The following is a 23,586-nucleotide window of genomic DNA, read 5'->3' as shown; positions in this document are numbered from 1 at the left end:
AAGCTGATTACAGAGAGAGAGGTGAAGCATCTTGCCTAAGGTGCTACAACTATTAGGTGGTAGAGCCAAGATCTAGACATATATAATGCTTTTTGTCTTATTTTTAGCCACCAACACAGAGCTAGGAATAAATTTCTTGATTACTGTCCATCAATTTTCATCTACCATTGGTTAAAAGTGATAATCCAAAAGCAGTTTTACTTGAATAACTTATGATAAGTGTCAGAACTATCTTCACGTATATCTAAAAGTTTAAAGAAAATAGAGGAAAAAACAGAAACAGATCTGTTGCAATATGGTCATCTATTATTTACTTAATGATTCTATCTTACCTCAGAAGTATATTCTTGGCAATCATCTCTTAAAGTGAGCAAACATTTCTTGGCAGGAGGAATGTGGTCATTTTCATCAAGCCTGCAATGAAATCTCTTCCTGGATACAAGATCCAAATTATCAGAAGGCTTTTTAGAATCATCTCTTCCAGAAATAGATAAACCCATGGCATCCTGACCAACTGAAGTTGCTGGTAAACAAATACTGCATAGAAAAGAAATACATACTAAATCTCTGAATTAGAAGTTATTTAATTTTTTTTTTCATGATCCTAGAAATCCTTCCAATAATAAAGTTAAAGGCTGGGGTATTTCAATGAAAATTCCAAAAAACTCCAAACTAACTAACAGATACATGGTCATGGCCATCAAAATGCTATTAACAGTTTTGGGCTCCATTCATACTTAAAGGGTCATAACTTAAATTCCGCAATACTGAATTAAATCTGAATATTTAATAGTATTTTCCCTGATTGTAAAGTTAAACTTTTATCTAGTCCAGGTACAGTGGCTCACACCTAAATCCCAGCACTTTGGGAGGCCAAGGTGGGTGAATTACCTGAGGTCGGGAGTTTGAGACCAGCCTAATCAATATGGTGAAACCCTGTCTCTACTAAAAATACAAAAAATTAGCCGGGTGTGGTAGCACACACCTATAGTCCCAGCTACTTGGGAGGCTTTGCCTCGAGAATCGCTTGAATCTGGGAGGTGGAAGTTGCAGTGAGCTAAGATCCCACCACTGCACTCTAGCCTGGGCAAGAGTGAGACTGTCTCCCCTCCCCGACCTCCCCCCCAAAAAAGGTAAAAGGCTTCAATTTCTAATGTTACATGATACACAATTATCTTAATTAATGGTGGTTAAGATACAACTTAACACTTCCAAATAAAGAATTAAAATAAGAGTATCAAGAATACCCAGGCACAGTGGCTCATGACTATAATCTCAGCACTTTGGGAGGCCAAGGTGGGAGGAATGCAAAAGGCCAGGAGTTCCAGACCAGCCTGGGTACCAGAGCAAGACTTCACCTCTGCAAAAAAAATAATTTTTTAAAAATTAGCCAAGCAAGTGGTGCACACCTGTAGCTGAAAAGCTACTTGAAAGGCTAAGGCAGGAAGAGCTCTTTTTTTTTTTTTCTCACTCTATTGCCCAGGCTGGAGTGCAGTGGCACAATCTTGGCTCACTGCAACCTCCACCTCCCGGGTTCAAGTGGTTCTCCTGCTTCAGCCTCCCAAGTAGCTGGGATTACAGGTGCATGCCACCATGCCTAGCTAATTTTTGCATTTGTAGTAGAGATGGGACTTCACCATGTTGGCCAGGCTGGTCTTCAACTCCTGACCTCAGGTGATCTGCCCACTTTGGCCTCCCAAAGCCCTGGGATAACAGGCATGAGCCACCATGCCCAGCCAGGAGGATATCTTGAGCCCAGAAGTTTCAGAATGCAGTGAACTATGATGGCACCACTACACTCTAGGCTGGCCACCAAAGGCAAGTCTCTTAAAAAATACACACACATACACACATATATATATCACATATATTTTTATATTATATAAAAAAATCTCTATTTTACCATTACCACTGTATTATTTTCACAACTTTCTGTGAATGTGTATTTCACAGTTCCATATGTATGTATCTATACAAAGTAACTACACTTTTAACAAGTATCATTTTATGATCCAGACTATTAATTTTTTTAGCTTTCAAAGTAACTTAAAATAATAAACAAGTTTCATACAAAACTAATATATGGAACATTTAAATGGCATCTTTATCAGATAAAAAAAATCTCTACCACATTACATTTCTTCTCTAACTTACCACATAAATGCTAAAGAAAATCTCCACAACAATAACAACTAATATTGGTGAATGGTTTGTTCAACCAATACTACTTAATAAATAAATCACTTTTCCTCCTAGCAAAAACAGTTTCACTCGTTCATTACCTCACATCACCCCTTTCTTCAGTATTCACTGATTTGACCAATATGGGAGCTGGCAGTAAAGGGTTTGGCATTAACTGTGCAGCGGCATCAGTAAATTCTTCTACTGCATTGGTTGGGATTTCCACCAGAGTTAAAATAAATGCTTGTTCATCTTCTCCATCTTGAGATATATTAGCAACTAGATTCACTATCAAAGTTTAAAAGTTAGTAATCAAAAAGCTCAACTCTGAAATAACAGAATATCATTAATTCATCTCATTTCTAAAAAGACAGTCTCAGGACAACTTATTAAGACTAAATAAATGCTCCCCACCCAAAACCCCCACCAGCCTAAAGCAGAAGAAGTAATTTCCTTCTTCTTTTTTTTTTTTTTTTGAGACAGAGTTTCGCTTTTGTTACCCAGGCTGGAGTGCAATGGCGCAATCTCGGCTCACCGCAAACTCCGCCTCCTGGGTTCAGGCAATTTTCCTGCCTCAGCCTCCTGGGTAGCTGGGATTACAGGCATGCGCCACCATGCCCAGCTAATTTTTTTGTATTTTTAGTAGAGATGGGGTTTCAATATGTTGACCAGGATGGTCTCGATCTCTTGACCTCATGATCCACCCGCCTCGGCCTCCCTTTTTTTTTTTTTTTAAAGGAGACAAGAGTCTCGCTCTGTTGCCCAGGCTGGAGTGCAGTGACACAATCTCAGCTCACTGCAACCTCTGCCTCCTGGGTTCAAGCGATTCTTTTTTTTTTAATTGCATTTTAGGTTTTGGGGTACATGTGAAGAAAATGTAAGATAGTTACATAGGTACACATGTGGCAGTGTGGTTTGCTGCCTTCCTCCCCATCACCTATATCTGGCATTTCTCCCCATGTTATCCCTCTCCAACCTCCCCACCTCCCACTGTCCCTCCCCTAGTTCCCCCCGACAGACCCCAGTGTGTGATGCTCCCCTCCCTGTGTCCATGTGTTCTCATTGTTCAACACCCGCCTATGAGTGAGAATATGCGGTGTCTGATTTTCTGTTCTTGTGTCAGTTTGCTGAGAATGATGGTTTCCAGGTTCATCCATGTCCCTACAAAGGACATGAACTCAAAGTTTTTTATGTCTGCACAGTATTGTGTCTCAGCCTCCCAAGTAGCTGGGATTACAGGTGTGCGCCACCACGCCTGGCTAGTTTTTGTATTTTTAGTAGAGGTGGAGTTTTTAGTAGTATGGAGTTTTGCCATGTTGGCCAGGGTGGTCTCGAACTCCTGGCCTCAAGTATCTGCCCACCTCAGCTTCCTAAAGTGCTGGGATTACAGGAGTGAGCCACCACGCCTGGCCCAGTAAGTAATTTCATAAAGGATAAAGATGATATACTATGGAGAAGATTTATGTCTCTAAGAAACAAAACCAATACAAAAAATACTTCAAAGTGTTTTTATAAAAGTTTTTAAATTCAAGGCCAGCATAGACTAAAATAAAACTGTTTTGTGTTTTTCCATAGGTAAAAATCGTACAATTAGGTTCTATGACATGTCACTGAAGCATATTATCATACCTGTTAGGTCTTGAGGATTGATTATATTCTCTTGTTGGACTTCTGGAATACTTGTTGGTGTATACTGCCATAAAAAAATTAAAATGAAAGAGTAAAGTTGGCCAATTCTTAGATTAACTCAACAACATCTAACCATATATAGTTTTCAAGTGTTCAAAGCTTTAGACTGTTCCAATAAACTTCTGACTCATTTAAATAAATATAAATACAAGGAATCCTCACTAAATTGTTAAATATATGCATTTTATGAAATGATTTTTGAAGTGACAGGATAGGGAGACTCAAACCACACAATTTTTTCTCTACTCCCATCACACCAGCCATTGTACTATTAGTAGGTGACACATGAATGGAGCCAAACTGCTTTCCCTGCATCCAGTATGGTTCCCTCCAATCTGTTTTCCAAAAAACTGCAAACATTGTTTTTCTAAAATGCAACCCTGACTGTAATTCTCTACTGCTTAAAAATCTCTCAGCTCACTACAACCTCGGTCTCCTGCGCTCAAGCAATCCTCCCACCTCAACCTCTTGAGTAGCGGGGAGTACAGGTGCATGCCACCACACCTGGCTAATTTTTTGTATTTTTGGGGCGATGAGATGAGGTTTTGCCATGTTGCCCAGGCTGGTCTCCAACTCCTGGGCTTAAGTGATCCACCCACCTGGGCCTCCCAAAGTGCTGGGATTACAGGTGTAAGACACTATGCCTGGCTTCTACTGCTTAAAATCTTAAAACTTGGCTGGGCGTGATGGCTCACGCCTGTAATCCCAGCACTTTGGGAGGCCAAGACGAGCGGATCATGAAGTCAAGAGATTGAGACCATCCTGGCCAACACAGTGAAACCCCATCTCTACTAAAAATATAAAAATTAGCTGGGCATGGTGGCGCACGTCTCTAGTCCCAGCTACTCGGGAGGCTGAGGCAGGAGAATCACTTGAACCACGGAGGCAGAGGTTGCAGTGAGCTGTGATTGCACCACTGCACTCCAGTCTGGGTGACAGAGTAAGACTCCATCTCAAAAAAAAAAAAAAAAAATCTTAAAACTTTCATTTTGTAACAAACAATGTCAATAATTGATTAAGACAAGAATCATCAATGGATATTAAAACTACAGGGTGACAGCTTGCTGGGTTGGTCTCATCTGACAAATTACTAATACAGAGTGAAAAAGATGCCATTATAATGAAGAAATCTGGCAAGTACCATTCTAGCCAAGTGATCAGTGAGCATCACCAATAATGGGACAAAATGACATTATGTATCTCCTGATGTGATGTAAATGGAAGAATATGTCATTACCTATTAGTAATCTTGCCCTAAAATATTTAAGTTGAATCTAGTAATGAGGAAGCAATTTAAAAAAAGAAATCCAGACTGTAGGCCAGCCTAGACTGGTCTAAACTTCTCTTGTTTTTTCTCTTTTGTGAACAAAAAGATGGAAAAAGCACTCTAGATTAAAGAAAAATAAGGAGAAATAATAATCAATGCAATGTGAGAGCTCCAATTGGATCTTGAATTTAAGAAAAAAAGAAGCTGTCCAGGGGCGGTGGCTCACACCTATAATCCCACCACTTTGAGAGGCTGAGGTGGGCAGATCATTTGAGGCCAAAAGCTCAAGACCAGCCTGGCCAACATGATGAAACCCTATCTCTACTAAAAATATTATACAAACAAATTAGTCAGGTGTGATGGTGCACACCTTTAATCCCAGCTACTTGGGAGGCTGAGGCATGAGAAAGTGAGCCAAGATTGTGCCACTGCACTCTAGCCAGGGTGACAGAGTAAGACTCTGTCTCAAAAAGAAAAGAAAAAAGCTATAATAGACAGGATTGGGACAACTAGGGAAATTGGAATGGAAACTGTGTATTACATATTGTTGAGACAATGTTAAAAAGTGCAGTAATATTGAGTGTGACAACAGTACTCTCCTTTCTCTGTAAAAGAACTTTCTTGTCCTCATTAGATACAAGATGACATATTTATGGGCTCAACTTACTTTCAAACGATTCCGTTTTATTTATTTATTTTTGAGACAGAGTCTTGCTCTGTTGCCCAAGGCTGGAGTGTAATGGCGCAATCATGGCTCACTGCAACCTCTACCTCCTGGCTGCAAGCAACTCTCACACCTCAGCCTCCTGAGTAGTTGGGTAAACAGGTGCATGCCACCACACCTGGCTAATTTTTGTATTTTTGTAGAGACGGAGTTTCACCTTGCTTGCCAGGCTGTTCTTGAACTCCTGACCTCAGGTGATCTGCCCACCTCAGCTTCCCAAAGTGCTGGGATTACAGGTGTGAGCCACCCCACCGAGCCAAGTATCTAGCTATACAGATGGAGAGCAAGACAGAGTAAAAACACAAATGAGGCAAAGTATTAACAGTTAATGAATCAAAGTGAACTGTATAGGAGAACTCTTTAAGATTTTTGTAACTTTTCTCTTAAGTTTCAAATTATTTCAAAATAAAAAGTAAAAATAAAAAGTCAGGGTCGGGTGAGGAATCTTGTAACTTTAGATGTAACCAAACTCCTTAGCAAGTAATAAAAATCCTTTTTTGATCTGTCTGCAGCCTACTTTTCTAACTTCATCTCTAATCACTTTCTTTATTAATATTCCACTCACACGATTACATGCTGTTTCACATTGGTTTGTTTTGGTTTGTTTTTGGAGACAGGGTCTCACGCTGTCTCCCAGCCTGGAGTGTATGGCAACTACGGCTCACTGCAGCCTCTACCTCCCAGGCTGAAGTGATCCTCCCACGTCAGCCTGCTGAGTAGCTGGGGCTACAAGCACATGCCAGCATGCCTGGCTTTTTTTTTTTTTTAAAGGCATTATAGGTGTGAGCCACTGACCCAGTCCACACCTGTTCTTTACACATGTTCCTTTCCCTTTAACTGGATAATGTATGCATGTTCTTCAAGTCCAAGGCTTCTCTCAGCCAGGGAACTTTTTATTGAACTGTTCACGTATTGGTTATGTGACTGCATACATTTATAAAAACCTGAAGAATTGTACACTAAAAAGGGTAAAGTCACCTGGTTGCAGTGGCTCATGCCTGTAATCCCAGCACTTTGGGAGGCCAAAGCAGGCAGATCACTTGAATCCAGGAGTTTAAGATCAGCCTGGCCATTAAGGCGAACCCTGTCTCTACTAAAAAAAACAAAACCCAGCTGGCTATGGTGGTGCATGCCTGTAGTCCGACCTACTTGGGAGGCTGAGGCAGGATAATCCCTGGGAGGCAGAGGTTGCAGTGAGCTGAGATCATACCACTGCACTCCAGCCTGGGCAACAGAATGTTAATTAAAACAAATAAAAAATGAAAATAAAAGGGGTGAAGTTTATTGTATGTAAATTATATCTTATTTTTTTTAATGGAGGAAAACACCTTGCTATCCCTTATTATACTGTACATTCTTTTACCTCTGGCACAGGAAGTGTAAGTACACTGTCTCCTTTAGGGTCCTTTATCTGGGGCTCTTCAACAGAATTCTCACCAAGACCCCTATCCAAACCAAGTGTGCGGGGCCCTGTCTCAGAGGAAGCAATCGGAGCAACTGATAACATGTGAACCTCTTGAGAGCTCTCTTCTTGATTTTCATTTCTGAAAGAGAGTTTAGTATGTCATTTGAAATCAGGCAAATCATGGAAGTATTTTTAGAGCTAGGTGTGTAAAAGATCATGTAATTCAATGGTTTTCAAACTTTTAAAACATATTTAATGCAACAAAACTTCTTTTTCAAATTCTTACAGCCACAACTTAAGGGCTACAGCTGAAACAATATAAAGTGAATCTCAGAATCTCTTCCCTCTTTTACCTTTCAGTTAGGTTTACTTCTTGAGGAATACTGGTCCCTTTGATACCATGTACACATGCCAATTTGCTCTGCTCCTTATTCTCTGCTGTTGTAACTGGTCCAAGGTTTTTATCTTCCAATTCTGTTGCTTTGGAAGCATTTTTCTCTGTTTCTTAAACAAAAAGCACACTTCAGATATAGACCAAAATAATACAGCTAAAATCCCTATATTAGAAACATATTTCATCTTAAAAGGAAGATCCCTATATGGTGACTCTTCCAAACTTCTCTTAATCCACAAATCAGGCTTATACACATGGCAGAAATTTCTGGCTAACAGATTTTTGAATAGTAAAACAGATGATTAATAAATCCTGCTCTGCAAATATTTCACTCCAGGCTGCCACAATTGTATCTTTACTTTATGGTACTAGCATCAATAATTAGAAACTCACATACAAAAGAGGCTTAGAGGTGGGTACACGGAGGTTTGGCTAGTTCCACTTTACAGGAAGTCTTGGGGAAGGAGCTGCACTGCAAAGAATAATATCACAAATGGGGGAAAAAAGTCTTCCATATAGAAGAGGTAACTTGAGCCTACATGTTGAGAGAGGTTTTAGAAAAGGTGATCCTTCATGGTTCTCATGTATTTTATATCATGTTTAGTGCAACACTAAATATACATGTTTAGTGCGATACCATGAGTAACACCATGGGACCCATCCAAAGTACCATTAATGATGCTGGAAGTGCTCCCAAGAAGCAGAGAAAAGTTGTAACATTTTAAGAAAAAGCTGAATTGCTTGATATGTATTATAGATTGACACCTGCAGTTGCGGTTGCCCACCATCTGAGACGGATGCTTCATCTTGTAAACAGATGACATGAACTTCTGGTACTGATAAATACAATGCAGTACTGAAAATGTATTTTCTCTTCCTTATAATTTTCTTCCTTTTATATATATATATATATATATATATTTTTTTTTTTTTTTTTTTTTTTTTTGAGACGGAGTTTCGCTCTTGATACCCAGGCTGGAGTGCAATGGCACGATCTCGGCTCACCGCAACCTCCGCCTCCTGGGTTCAGGCAATTCTCCTGCCTCAGCCTCCTGAGTAGCTGGGATTACAGACACGCGCCACCGTGCCCAGCTAATTTTTTGTATTAGTAGAGACGGGGTTTCACCATGTTGACCAGGATGGTCTCGATCTCTTGACCTCGTGATCCACCCGCCTCGGCCTCCCAAAGTGCTGGGATTACAGGCTTGAGCCACCGCGCCCGGCCCCTTTTATATTTTTTTGAGACAGGATCTTGCTCTGTCGCCCAGGCTAGAGTGCAGTGGCATGATCGCAACTTACGACAGGCTTCATCTTGCAAGCTCAAACCTCCAAGTAGTTGGGACAACAGGTATGTGCCACCACGTCTGGCTAACTTTTAAAAATTATTTTGTAGAGACAAGGTCTCCCTATATTGCCCAAGATGATCTCAAAACTCCTGGGCTTATGTGATCTTCCTGCCTCTGCCTCCCAAATAGCTAGGATTTCAGGTGTGCACCTCCACCATGCCTAGCCTGATTTTCTCTTTTCTTTTTTGGAGATGGAGTCTCACTCTGTTGCCCAGGCCAGAGTACAGTGGCATGATCACAGTTCACTGCAACCTCAGCCTCCCTGGGCTCAGGTGATACTCCCACCTCAGACTCCCGAGTAGCTAGGACTACAGGCATGCGCCACCATGCCCGGCTAATTTTTTACGTTCGTAGAGATGGGGTTCTGCTTTGTTGCTCAGCCCAGGCTGGTTTCAATTGAGCTGCCTGCCTTGGCCTCCCAAAGTGCTGAGATTATAGGCGTGAGCCACTGTGTCCAGCCCCAGCCTGATTTTCTTAAAAACATTTTCTTTTCTCTATGGCTCAAGGACATCAGTTGAAAAAACAGAAAAAATAAAATAAAAAAATATTTTCTCTAACCTATTTCATCATAAGAATATAGTATATGATACATATAAACTACAAAATATGTGTTAACTATCATATCAATAAGGCTTCAGATCAATGGTAAGCCATTAGTATGTACGTTTTTGGGGAGTCAAAAGTTATACATAAATATATATATTTTTTCAATTCATAAGAGACAGGGTCTACGCTGCCCAGGCTGGTCTTGAACTCCTGGCTTCAAGCTATCCTCAGCCTTGGCCTCCCAAAGTGCTGGAATTACAGGTGTGAGCCATTGCACCCAGCCTATACACAAATTTCTGACTGAATGGGGAGGTCAGTGCCCCTAGTTCAAGGGTCAACGAGAGAGAGAGAGAGAGAGAGAGAGAGAGAGAGAGAGAGAGAATAAAAAGACAAAAAATTGATCAAACAAACATAGCAAAATGGTACTAATTAGTAAAACCACTTGGCAGATGTATGGATATTTATTTTACAGTTCATCTTACTTTTTAATTTGAAACTATTTTATATTAAGTTAAAACAATTTAATGACCAAATATTTCTTTGAAATGTTCATGTAATTTCTTGTGTCAAAATGATTTTGCAATTTATTAAGAGAATAAAATTTATCTCTTTGAAAACCATTCCAAGCTCATGGTTAGGAAGAATAAATATTGTGAAAATGGCCATACTGCCCAAAGTAATTTATAGATTTAATGCTATCCTCATCAAGCTACCTACGACCCTCTTCACAGAACTGGAAAAAACCACCTTAAACTTCATACGGAACCAACAGAGAGCCCACATAGCCAAGACAATTCTAGGCAAAAAGAACAAAGCTGGAGGCATCATGCTACCTGACTTCAAACTATACTACAAGGCTACAATAATCAAAACAGCATGGTACTGGTACCAAAACAGAGATATAGAGCAATGGAACAGAACAGAGGCCTCGAAGGCAACACCACACATCTACAACCATCTGATCTTTGACAAACCTCACAAAAACAAGCAATGGGGAAAGGATTCTCTGTTTAATAAATGGTGTTGGGAAAACTGGCTAGCCATGTGCAGAAAGCAGAAACTGGATCCCTTCCTGACACCTTACACTAAAATTAACTCTAGATGGGTTAAATACTTAAACAGAAGACCTAACACCATAAAAACTCTAGAAGAAAACCTAGGTAAAACCATTCAGGACATAGGCATAGGCAAGGACTTCACGACTGACACACCAAAAGCATTGGCAACAAAAGCCGAAATAGACAAATGGGATCTAATTAAACTCCAGAGCTTCTGCACAGCAAAAGAAACAATAATTATAGTGAATCAGCAACCTACAGAATGGGAAAAATTTTTGCAATCTACCCATCTGACAAAGAGCTAATAAACAGAATCTACAAAGAACTAAAAGAAATTGATAAGAAAACAAACAAACAAACCTATTCAAAAGTGGGTGAAAAATATGAACAGACACTTTTCAAAAGAAGACATGTGAGGCCAACAAAAATATGAAAAACTGCTCATCATCACTGGTCATTAAAGAAATGCAAATCAAAACTACTTTGAGATGCCATCTCACACCAGTTAGAACGGCAATCATTAAAAAATCTGGAGACAACAGATGCTGGAGAGGATATGGAGAAACAGGAACACTTTTACACTGTTGGTGAGAGTGTAAATCAGTTCAACCATTGTGGAAGACAGTGCGGCGATTCCTTAAGGACCTAAAAATAGAAATTCCATTTGACCCAGCAATCCCATTACTGGGTATATATCCAAAGGATTATAAATTGTTCCATTATAAAGACACATGCACATGTATGTTCACTGCGGCACTGTTTACAATAGCAAAGACTTGGAACCAACCCAAATGCCCATCGATGATAAACTGGACAGGGAAAATGTGGCACATATACACCACAGAATACTATGCAGCCATAAAAAATGATGAGTTCGTGTCCTTTGTAGGGACATGGATGAACCTGGAAACCATCATTCTCAGCAAACTGACATAAGAACAGAAAATCAAACACCACACGTTCTCACTCATAGGTGGGTGTTGAACAATGAGAACACATGGACACAGGGAGGGGAGCGTCACACACTGAGGTCTGTTGTGGGGGACTAGGGGAGGGACAGTAAGGGGTACGGAGTTGGGGAGGGATAACATGGGGAGAAATGCCAGATATAAGTGATGGGGATGGAGGCAGCAAACCACATTGCCATGTATGTACCTATGCAACAATCATGCATGTTCTTCACATGTACCCCAGAACTTAAAGTGTAATAAAATATATATATTAAAAATAAGAATAATAATAATAAAATTTACCTCTTTGAGCTTCCAGTTCTTCCCCTTTGGTTACACACAAACTGGAAACTTCCTGATAATCATCTAACCTGTGGGTCCCTAAAATTTTCTCAAGATTTGGTTTAGGCTTGGCAAATCTGCTTATTCTCGAATTACTGGTCACTTTAGAAGTTGTATTCCTAAAAACAGAAGATAGAGAAATTTATGAATCATGTTAGATATTGCTCTTTCACGTTAATACCATCTGTCTAGCACTGATAGAGTGAATGACCGACCTGTTAGGTGCCACATTGTCTACAAGTGTTCATTCATTAATACTAAAATTACAAAGTAGGAACTTTACTAGAGGTCTTGAGAAGAGAATTTAGTCTGTATTTGTAAAACAGACCATTTACATAAAACTATTTCATTAATGCTTCAAAGACACACAACATTCACTACTATAATTTAAATATGCAAACCATTAACCTAAAATCAAAATCAGTCAATCTTTAAAGAGTAAGAAATTAGCATTGCCTACTTTACATTTACAAGCATTACTCAAAGCTATTAACTAATTTGATGGCGGTTTTAGTAATATGTATTAGTTGAATACTAAAATAAACCTGGTTGGTGTAGCATTCTCCTTTACATTCTCCATTAAACTGATTTCTTTTCTGGAACTTTGCTCCCCCAATACAATCTTGTTTTCTTCAAATGATGCAAGAGACGTAGTAATGACAGGTGAAGAAAATTCCTGACATTCATGAACAATTCTGTGATTTACATTATCTAGGCTAAAAGGAATATGGCTTTTATCCTTTGAATGAACATGAGGAAGTATACATACTCCTACTGAAGAAAAAAAAAAACAGAAAATTAAAACAAACCAAATTATAGATGCTCAAAATAAATCTCTCAACATTTAGTAACTGTAAAATTCTGTATTATTAAAGTTTGCTTTATTTGTGCAGCAGCAATAGAAAAAGATTTTAAAAAACCATATAAATATAATAAAAGTTTGCTCTTGTCGGCTATAAATTTAAATTTATGCTCTCCTATTTCATGCCAGGGATTTGACCTACTGTGAGCTTAATAATTCCTCTTTTTTTTTTTTTTGAGACAAAGTCTCACTCTGCTGCCCAGGCTGGAGAGCAATGGCACGATCTCAGCTCACTGCAACCTCTGCCTCTCGGGTTGAAGTGATTTTCCTGCCTCAGCCTCCCGAGTGGCTGCGACTACAGGCGTGAGCCACCATACCCAGCTAATTTTTGTATTTTTAGTAGAGACTGGGTTTCACCATATTGGCCAGGATGGTCTTGAACTCCTGAATTCGTGATCCACCCTCCTTGCCTCCCAAAGTGCTGGGATTATAGGCGTGAGCCACCACACCCAGCCGAGCTTAATAACTCTTAAAGACTAAAATTTTATTCAATTATAAGTAAAAATGAGTCTTTTTGTTACTTTCAGTAATTATATAATCTCAGATAGATTTCAAGTTAGATAGCACTTCCATCATTTACAATTTTTAAAACCTTTATGTTCTATATATACTTTATGTTATATACATTTTTGACAGGCTCCACTGCAATACTCTCCCACTAAGAAAGGAGCCTCATGCAGAACACAAATCAGAGATTTTCCTGATAAATATGTTTCCAAGCCTAAAAGTCTAATACGTATTTATCTATTTTTAAGACAGGGTCTTACTTTGTTGCCCAGGCTGGAGTGCAGTGGCATGATCTCAGCTCACTGCAGTCTCAACCTCCTGAGCTCAAGCGATCCTCCCACCTAGCTTCCCAAGCAGCTGGGACTACAGGTGTACACCACCATGCCTGGCTCATTTTCTGTGTTTTTCTGTAGAGATGGGGTACCACCATGTCGCTAGAGCTGGTCTTAAACTCCTGAGATCAAGCAATCGCCAGCCTTGGCCTCCCAAAGTGCTGGGATTATAGGCATGAGCTGCCATGTTCAGCCCAAAAGTCTAATACTTAAAATGAATGGAGGCTGGGCACAGTGGCTCACACCTGTAATACCAGCAGTTCGGGAGGCCAAGGCAGGTGGATCACCTAAGGTCAGGAGTTCGAGACCAGCCTGGCCAAGATGGTGAAACCCCATCTCTATTAAAAATACAAAAATTAGCTGGGCATGGTAGCAGGCACCTGTAATCCCAACTACTCAAGAAGCTGAGACAGGAGAATTGCTTGAACCTGGGAGACAGAGGTTGCAAAGAGCCGAGATCATGCCATTGCACTCCAGTCTGGGCAACAAGAGCGAAACTCCATCTCAAATAAATGAATGAATGAATGGTAGACTACTCACAACCAGGCAAAATAATTACCAGGAATAGTATAATTAATCATTTCATGCAGTTAAAAGATACTGAGATTGGCTGGGCATGGTGGCTCATGCCTGTAATCCCAGCAATTTGGGAGGCCGAGGAGGGCGGATCACGAAGTCAGGAATACAAGACCAGCCTGACCAAGATGGTGAAACCCCGTCTCTACTAAAAATACAAAAATTAGCTGGGTGTAGTGGTGCACACCTATAATCCTAGCTACTCGCGAGGCTAAGGCAGGAGAATCACTTGAACCCTAGAGGCGGAGGTTGCAGTGAGCAGAGATTGCGCCACTGCATTCCAGCCTGGGTGACAGACCGAGACTCCATCTCAAAAAAAAAAAAAAAAAAACTGAGATAGAAAAGATGTATTACTTGTCTGTGATTTCAGTCTGATAAATTAAAAATCTTGGTTGACAAATCTTTTGGCTCTGTCCAGATCGAGAACAGTTTAAATTATTTTAAAATTATTTCAATGAGTTCTATTGTCTCTTTGTGCTGTATTTGTCATCTAATTGTGAATACCATCCCAAGCAGCAACTCCTTTGTTATAAGACACATGTATAAAGTGATCAGTGATCAATGAGCTCAGTTAACCAATCATGTTCATGATGGTAAAGGTAGTATTCACTAGAGTAACTATTCCATGAATACAAATTATTCTTAACAAACCAAGTGCACGATCTAGAATGAGCTGTCGCTACACCTAAACGGTAGTAAAATAACAGGTTAATCAATACACACATATCACCTTTTATGGAAGAACAACAAAATGAAGACAACTTCAAATGTAAAAGGGTTATTACTAAATGTGGGTATAATTTCCTAAAAGTTAGATATTAGAAGTTTCTATTTTTGGTAGGACTTAGCTTTCATTCTTACCATCACCCTGTTCAGTACTGATCCCTGACTGCAATACTAGATCTCCCATTGTAAGTAAAGTTATTGCAGCTTCAGTGCTTCCATCATTGGTACCTTGTGAGGAAATATATCAACATTAAAACAGAAGAACAAATCTGGAAATCTATTTACTTAAAAAAGATTTTTAATTGAGGTGTTTATCTCCTAGTAGCAGGTTCCAATATCCTCTGAATCATTATTCCCTTGCTAGGGTAGTCTTTTGCTCAGGTTATATGTTACAAACAAATCATCACTGTTGGTTTTGACTCACTGACCATGCCGCCCTCCCATTAAATAATATCTTCAAGGAAAATGCTCCCCCATTTGTGCAGATCCAGAGGAAATGCTCAAATAATTTTTATTTAAACATTTAACTTTTAATTCACTTTCTAAAATAACATTCTAAGAATACACATTTCTCATAGAGATAACATAATCAATAGGTGAATCTTTTGGTTGAAACTCTCCAGCAAACTGACTGATTTATGATCCCCACTATTATATCACTATACTAGTGTTAAGCAAGGTAGTCTTAGCAGTTTCCTTGATTGACAGTTACCTGGTTCATCTTGGATATGTTTACCTGTGGTCATTTCCTAAAAAAGAAAAAATTAAGTAACATCTTAAATATTTCCCCAAACATGTTATGTTTTTCAACATGCACTACATTTTTAGAGGTCTTTCCATACTTTTCATTACAACAGTATATGGTTTGTCTTAATTTATAATTATTCACAAAATTTCACCAGCAAGAACAGAAATAATTTAAAGGCCAAATTCTTATGTCTCTTGCTCTTGATTTTATCTTTTTTTCTGTATTATGTGCAAATTTTAACATCATATTGTTATATACATCTACCATTCTTACTCTACTTTTTCATTTTCATAATCCTTCAACTCTAGTCATATCTGTTGCCAATTTTTACCCAATGGAAACCAAGGCCTGAAGGGTATTGCAAAATTTTTATACTACTATGTAGCTTAAAACTTAAATGCATTTTAATAAATTAAGAAGTTACAGAATCAATGTAAAGGGCGACAACTTGAGAAGCTTCACTGACCCACTCCTTAGGGAAACTGATTTAAAAAACAAAACATTTGAAAGCCTCTGATCCTAATGACAAAAAGCAAATAAATAAATACCTATTCAAGAAAATCTGAAAATCTGCTAACAAAGGTGAGAGTCTATGTGAACCAAAACTGCTCTTTCTCTCTCTTTCCTCTCAGCTCAGCGTGGCAGAGACTTCACTTCAAACTGCTGCACCCAAAAAAATAAGGCCCCCTGTTCCCAAGGTCCGACCTGGAGAGCATTTTTCCCTAGGGGAGCAGGACTTCAGCTCCTGACATCACAAGAAAAGTACAGACCAATATCTATTATGAATATGGACATAAAAATCATCAATAAAATACTAGCAAACTAAATCCAACAATGTATAAAAATTGACATTATGACCCTAGAATTTATCCTGGGGAAGCAAGGTTGGTTCAACATCCAAAAATCAATACAATAAAAAACAAAATTCACATGATCATCTCAATAGATGAAGAAAAAGTATATGACAAATTCCAATTATCTTTAATGACAGAAACATTCAACAAACTAGGAATAGAAGGTAACTTCTTTAACTTGGTAAAGGACATCTATGAAAAACCCATGGCTAACATCATACTTAATGATAAGACTGGATGGGATGAGCGGTAGCAGCCAGACCGCCCAGCTCTGAGAAGGCTCTCAGCATGGTGCGGCTCACAGGCACCCAGCAAGCACCCTCCGCTGGGCTGCAAGATGCCCAAGAGGAAGATCAGCTCAGCTGAAGGGCAGTGAAGGAAAGAGCCTAAGATGAGACTGGTATGTCTATCAGCTAAGCCTCCTCCTGCCAAAGTGGAAACAAAGCCTTTTAAAAAAGGCAGCAGGAAAGGATAAATCTCCAGACAAAAATGTGCAAACGAAAGAAAAAGGGGGAACAAAGGGAAAACAGACCAAAGTGGCTAACCACAAAACTAGATTTGCCTAAATAAAACTAAAAAACAGAAACCAAGGAGAGTCCAACCTCTGATGAAGTCCGAGAGAAAAAAACCCAAGTCCAATTAATACAGAGCATGTCTTACCAAAAGTCCGTCTCCCTTCTTGTACATTCCAGAGGAATGTTTTTATAAACTATTTCATAAATGCAAATTTTTTAGTAACTCTAGAAACATTTTTAAGAAGAAAGGAGGCCAGGCGTGGTGGCTCATGCCTGTAATCCAAGCACTTTGGAGGCCAAGGCGGGCAGATCACCTGAGGTTGGGAGTTCAAGACCAGCCTGACCAACATGGTGAAACCCCATCTTTAAAAAAAAGGAGGAGGAAGAAGAAAGGAGAAGAAGAAGAAAGAAGAAGAAGAAGAAAAGAAGGAGGAGGAGGAGGAGGAGGAGGAGGATCCTACCTCATTCCATTTTTTTTTTTTTTTTTTGAGATGGAGTTTCGGTCTTGTTACCCAGGCTGGAGTGCAATGGCGCGATCTCGGCTCACCGCAACCTCCGCCTCCTGGGTTCAGGCAATTCTCCTGCCTCAGCCTCCTGAGTAGCTGGGATTACAGGCACGCGCCACCATTGCTTTTAAGAGGTAAAAATCATTTGCCGTTGTATATTTTTTGGTGCAATCAGAAATAGTGTGGGATATTAAATTATGGGAGGCTCTGACTATCTTGGGTATCAGCTTAACATTCCACCATATTAACTGGCATATGGAGTCACAGTCCTGCATCTGATGTCTTGAAATTTTTAAGTTACTTTTATTCCCATGGTTTGGTTCTGTTTTGTTTGAGACAAGAGTCTTGCTCTGATGCCCAGACTGGAGTGTAATGGTGGCGATGACAGCTCACTGCAACCTCACCCTCCTGGGCCAAGGCAATCCTTCTGCCTCAGCCTCCAGAGTAGCTGGGACCACACCACAGGCACATGCCACCATGCCCGGCCAACTTTTAGAAAACATATTTGTAGAGAGAGGGTCTCCCTATGTTGCCCAGGCTGGTCTTGAACTACTGGACTCATGCTATCCTCTCACCTCCCAAAATACTGGGATTACAGGCATGAGCCACCACACCTGGGCCCATGTTGTTTTTTAGTAAAACTGCTTCCTAAAGAAAACCACTCCTTGATCATGGTTCTCCCTGTCAGAATTGTGTGTGCTCTATAAATCTTTGGTGGTGGTAGTCCTGTTTTCCTAATAACTTTGTTAATATGCTGTGAAAGATTGAAAATTTGAGTATGTAGTATATATGCTATTAAATTGTAAATTGTGGAAGCATTTAACAGCTTATCAACATGTAAGAATGCTGGTACTTGATAGCCTTTTAATGAAAAGTTGCCTCCAAATTTTAAGCTGGAAAGTCACTGGAGTAACTTTTAAAAATCATTACAATACATGGCTTTTTGGATTTTCAGTACAAATGTGAAGAATTGTGTACTGATCCTCAACACAACCAATAAAATCTCAATTATGAAAAAAATAAATGATGAAAAGACTGAATACTTTACTCCTAAGATCAGGAATAAGACCAAAATGTCCATTCTCTCTTCTATTAAACATTGAACTATAGGTTCTAGCCAGGGTTATTAGGCAAGAAAAAGAAATAAAAGGCATTCAGGTCAGAAAGTGTCAAAAGCTGAATTGCATCCCCTAGAAAGATATGTCAAAGTCTTAATCCCCAATAATGTGAACATGACATTATTCAAAAATAGGGTTATTTGTAGATAAAATCAAATTTAGATGAGGTCATATTGGATTGCAGTTGGTCCTAATCCAATATGACTGGTGTCCTTTCCTTATGAGAGGATACAGACACACGCAAAGAGAAAATGTCATGTGGTGATGGAGTCAGAGGGTGGAATTATGCTGCTGCATGCTAAGAAATGATAAAGGCTGCTGGCTACCACCAGAAGGCAGGAGAAAGGCACAAGATGGTTCTTCCTCAGAGCCTCCAGAAGGAACCAACATTGGTGATTCCTTGATTTTGGACTTCTAGACTCTAAAGCTGTGAGAGAATAAATTTGTTTTGTTTTGTTTTTCTCATCTCCATACGTGCCTGGAGAATTTTCTGTCATTTTAAGCTACCAAGTTTGTGGTGCAAAGAGTACCTGACTTAAAATTTTTTCATTTTAGGCCAGGCATAGTGGCTAACACCTGTAATCCCAGCACTTTGGGAGGCCAAGATGGGCTGATGACCTGAGGTCAGGAGTTCAAGACCAGCCTGACCAACATGGTGAAACCCCATCTCTAGTAAAAATACAAAAATTAGCTGGGAGTGGTGGCAGACACCTGTAATCCCAATTACTCTGGAGGCTGAGGCAAGAGAATCGCTTGAAACTGGAAGTCGGAGGTTGTAGTGAGCCTCCGAGATTGCGCCACTGCACTTCAGCCAGGGCGACAGAGTAAGCATTCTGTCTTAAAAAAAAAAAAAAAAGTTATTTTATGATGGGTTTATCAGGTTATAATCTACTCATAAGTTGAGGAGCATCTGTACTTTGTTACAGTGATCCTAGGAAACTAATACAGAAAGAAGTAAAACTATCTTTCTTTGCAGATGACATGATTTTACATATAGAAAATCCTAAGGAATCCAACAAAGAAGTTGCAGAATACAAAGCTAATATACAAAAATCAATTTTATTTCTACATACTTGCAATGAACAATCCAAAAATGCAATTAGGAAAACAATCCTATTCACAATAGCAACAAAAATAACAACATACTTGGCAATAAATTTAACAAAGAAGTGCAAACTTTATACGCTAAAAACTACAAAACATTGTTGAAAGTAAACGATCTAAATCATCCAGGCGTGGTGGCTTATACATGTAATCCCAGCACTTGGGGAGGCCAAAGCGGGCAAATCACTTGAGGACAGAGGTTTGAAACCAGCCTGGCCACTATAGTGAAACCCATCTCTACTAAAAATACAAAAAAAAAAAATAAAAGGCTGGGTGTGGTGGCACATGCCTGTAATCCCAGCTACTCAGGAGGCTGAGGTACAAGAATTGCTTGAATCCAGGAGTTGAAGATTGCAGTGAGCCAAGATTGTACCACTGCCCTCCAGCCTGGGCAACAGAGCAAGACTCTGTCTCAAAAAAAAAATAGTAAACAAGATCTAAATAAATGGGAAGATATCTCATGTGCCTGGATCAACAATCTCAACACTGTTAAGGTGTCATTACCCCCTAAACTGATCTCCAGAGGCAATGCAATCCCAGTAAGATTCCCAGCTGACTGCTTTGCAGAAACTGACAAGTTGATTTTAAAATTCATCTGAGGCCAGGGATGGTGGCTCATATCTGTAATTTCAACACTTAGGGAGGCTGAGATGGGAGGATTGCTTGAGGCCAGGAGTTTGAAACTGGCCTGGCTAACACTGAGACACTGTGTCTGTACCAAAAAAAAAAAATGCAATATAATAAAAATAAAAGTCATATGGAATTGAAAGGGACCCATAATAGCCAAAACCATTCTGAAAAATAAAGTAAAATTCATACTTTCCAATTCAAAAACTTACTACCAAGTAACAGTAATCAATATAGCATTACCAGCATAAAAACACATATGTAGATCAATGCGACAGAACTGAGAATTCAGAAATAAACTCATACATCTATGGTCAGCTGATTTTTGATAAGGGTGCCAAGACTATTCAATGGGAAAATAATAGTCTTTTCAAATAAATGGTGATAGGACAAATGGATAGCCACATGCAAAAAGAATGAAGTTGGATAATGAGGTTATCAATGCACAAAAATTAACTCAAAATGGACCAAAGACTTAAATGTAGAAGCAAAAACCATCTTTTAGAAGAAAAATGGGTAAATCTTCATGACCTTGGGTTTGACAAAGGACTCAGATCTGACAACAGAAGCATGAGCAACAAAAGAAAAAAATAGATAAATTGAACTTCACCAAAATTCAAAACTTTTTGCTTCAAAGGAAATCATCAAGAAAGTGAAGACAACCCACAGAAAGGGAGGAAATATTTGCAAATCATATACCTGATAAGGGACTTTTTTTTTTTTAAATCAGCTTCTCTTTAATGAAAAAAATGTTTTGCATTAACTTTGTTTCAAAGCAATAACTATGTGATATAGGCTCACAAAAAGAATAACACAGTCACTGCCTTAAGAAATCAACTAAGGATTTATTCTGTTACAGGATTTTTAATAAAGGTTATATTCACATATATGCTGATAATTTTTTAAATTTCTAAAATTCAGACCAGACAAAAACCCAACATATTAACAAAGGGAATAAAAAAATCAAGCTTGGCTTCGAAAACACTGCATCACACACAAATAGGAGAAACCAACACTATTAGAGTGTGTAATGGTCGCATTTAGCCAGGGATTATATATCCAGTTAGAATATTCTGTATAAAAGTTAGAGAAAGCTATTTTCCTAATGCAATAGTTCAGAATATAAATGGCTGTTTTGTGTGTCTGAAAAAATTTCTCAAAAACATGTATTATCCAGCCAAAACACTGGAATCAAAGTTTTGTCTTCAAGAATAAGCTTAGAAAACCAGAGAAGGGAAAGACATTTGAGTGAATGATGCTGACTTTCTCTGCCGGTTTTCCTTTTAAATGTTAGCTAATTTCCAAGTAGCATTAAACCACCGTGCCAAAAGGAAGTAACATCATAGAGATCTTCAGAATATCACAGGCATAGAAGGGAAAGGAAACCTTGGAAAAGTGAAGGCACCATTCTTCTCCATTTTGCCTTAAAGATATTCGTTCACTTGTCTTGAAATGTGTGTGTGTGTGTGTGTGTGTGTGTGTGTGTGTGTGAGAGAGAGAGAGAGAGAGGTAGAGAGAGAGAGAGAAGGAAAGAAAGTGAAAGAAGAAAGACAAAAAAAGGAGGAAAATAAAAACAAGGAAAGGTTAGAGGGAATGAAGGAAGGAAATGGAAGAAAAAGAAAAAGAGAGAAAGACAAAAAGAAAGGGGACTTTTATGTAGAATATATAAAGACTCCTTACAACTCAATAACAAAAAGACAAATAGCACAATAAAAAAAAACAGACAAAAGATTTGAATAGACATTTCTCAAAGATAATATACAAATAGCCAATAGAAACATAAAATGTGCCTGACATCATTAGTCACCAAGGAAATACAAATCAAAACCACAATGAGACATCACTTCACACTCACTAGGACAGCTACATCCAAAAAGTCAAGGCAGGCACAGTGGCTCATGCCTATAATCCCAACACTTTGGAAGGCTGATAGAAGAAGATGGCTTGAGGACAGGAGTACAAGACTAGCCTGAGAAACACAGCAAGACCCCACCTCTACAAAAAAAAAAAAAAAAAAAAAAGCAGGGCATGGTGGCACACACCTATAGTCCCAGTTACTTGGTATGCTGAGTGGATAGGATCATTTATGCCCAGGAGGTCAAGGCTTCAGAATGCTACAATTGTGTTACTACACTCTAGTTTGGGTGATAATGCAAGGCTGTCTGAAAAAAACAATCAAAAAATCCAAAAAGTCAAATAATAAGTGCTGGCAAGAACATGGAAGAACAGGAACCCTGATAAACTGCTGGTGGGAATGTAAAATGGTATAGCTGCTTCGGAAAACATTTTGGCAGTTCGTCAAATGATGAAACATAGAGTTACCATATGACCCAGCAATTACATTTCTAGAAATGTAGCCAAAAGAATCGCACTGGGTGCGGTGGCTCATGCCTGTAATCTCAGCACTTTGAGAGGCCAAGGCAGGCAGATCACGAGGTCAGGAGTTTGAGACTAGCCTGGCCAACATGGTGAAACCCCATCTCTACTAAAAATACAATGGGTGTGGTAGCACATGCCTGTAATCCTAGCTACTCAGGAGGCTGAGGCAGGGGAATCATTTAAACGAGGGAAGTGGAGATTGCAGTGAGCCAAGATTGCACCATGGCACTCCAGCCTGGGAGGAACTCCATCTCAAAAAAAAAAAAAAAAAAGAAATGTACCCAAGAGAAATAAAAACATATATCCACACAAACACTTCTACATGAATGTTTACAGCAGCATTATATATACGAGACAAAAAATGAAAATAATCCAAATATTCATGAATGAATGAATGGCTAAACCAAATTAGCATATCCATATGAAACATTATTTGGCTACAAAAAGTAATGAAGTACCACTACATGCTACAACATAGATGAACAGTAAAAATGTTACAATAAGCAAAAGAAGTCAGACGCGAATGATCAGATTTTATAATTTCATGTCTAAGAAATGTCCAGAACAGGCTAATCTATAAAGGCAAAAGGCAAATTATTGGTTCCCTAGGCCAGGGAGGTTTGAGAAAAAATGAGTAGTGACTGCTAATGAGGTTTCTTTTTGAGGTGATAAAAACATCCTCAAAGTGACTATGATAATGTTTACACAACACTAGAAATCACTGAATTGTGCACTTTAAATGATGGGTAAATCATACCGTGTGTGAATTATACATCAATAAAGCTATTTTTTTAAAAGTTACAATTTCAAGCCTCTACTTGCAAAGGCAA

General features: G+C 39.0%; 1 protein-coding gene across 5 annotated transcripts in view; it reads right to left on the bottom strand.

The window, feature by feature from the left end:
• The window catches only part of BDP1 (B double prime 1, subunit of RNA polymerase III transcription initiation factor IIIB), a 122,347-nt gene that overhangs the window by 15,283 nt on the left and 83,478 nt on the right, over positions 1–23,586 (bottom strand). For 4 of the 5 annotated variants that reach the window (XR_010342596.1, XR_010342597.1, XM_021673209.2 and 1 more), the window contains exons 27-35: positions 15,618–15,654; positions 15,041–15,133; positions 12,448–12,676; positions 11,864–12,021; positions 7,620–7,770; positions 7,225–7,405; positions 3,811–3,874; positions 2,283–2,469; positions 333–537 (exon numbers count right to left, since the gene is read on the bottom strand). Coding sequence is in view for 2 of the 5 variants with exons in the window: in XM_021673209.2 (XP_021528884.2) it covers positions 333–537; positions 2,283–2,469; positions 3,811–3,874; positions 7,225–7,405; positions 7,620–7,770; positions 11,864–12,021; positions 12,448–12,676; positions 15,041–15,133; positions 15,618–15,654 (1,305 nt within the window). In the remaining 3 variants the exon portion in view is untranslated. The remainder of the gene's footprint in view (positions 1–332; positions 538–2,282; positions 2,470–3,810; positions 3,875–7,224; positions 7,406–7,619; positions 7,771–11,863; positions 12,022–12,447; positions 12,677–15,040; positions 15,134–15,617; positions 15,655–23,586) is intronic. The other variant, XR_010342598.1, reaches the window with a different exon arrangement.

The sequence above is a fragment of the Aotus nancymaae genome, unplaced genomic scaffold (genome assembly GCF_030222135.1).
Source record: "Aotus nancymaae isolate 86718 unplaced genomic scaffold, 86718_ANA_hifiasm-v0.15.2.pri h1tg000014l, whole genome shotgun sequence".
Lineage (NCBI taxonomy): Eukaryota > Metazoa > Chordata > Mammalia > Primates > Aotidae > Aotus > Aotus nancymaae.
This window is presented reverse-complemented; position numbering and strand designations above follow the sequence as displayed.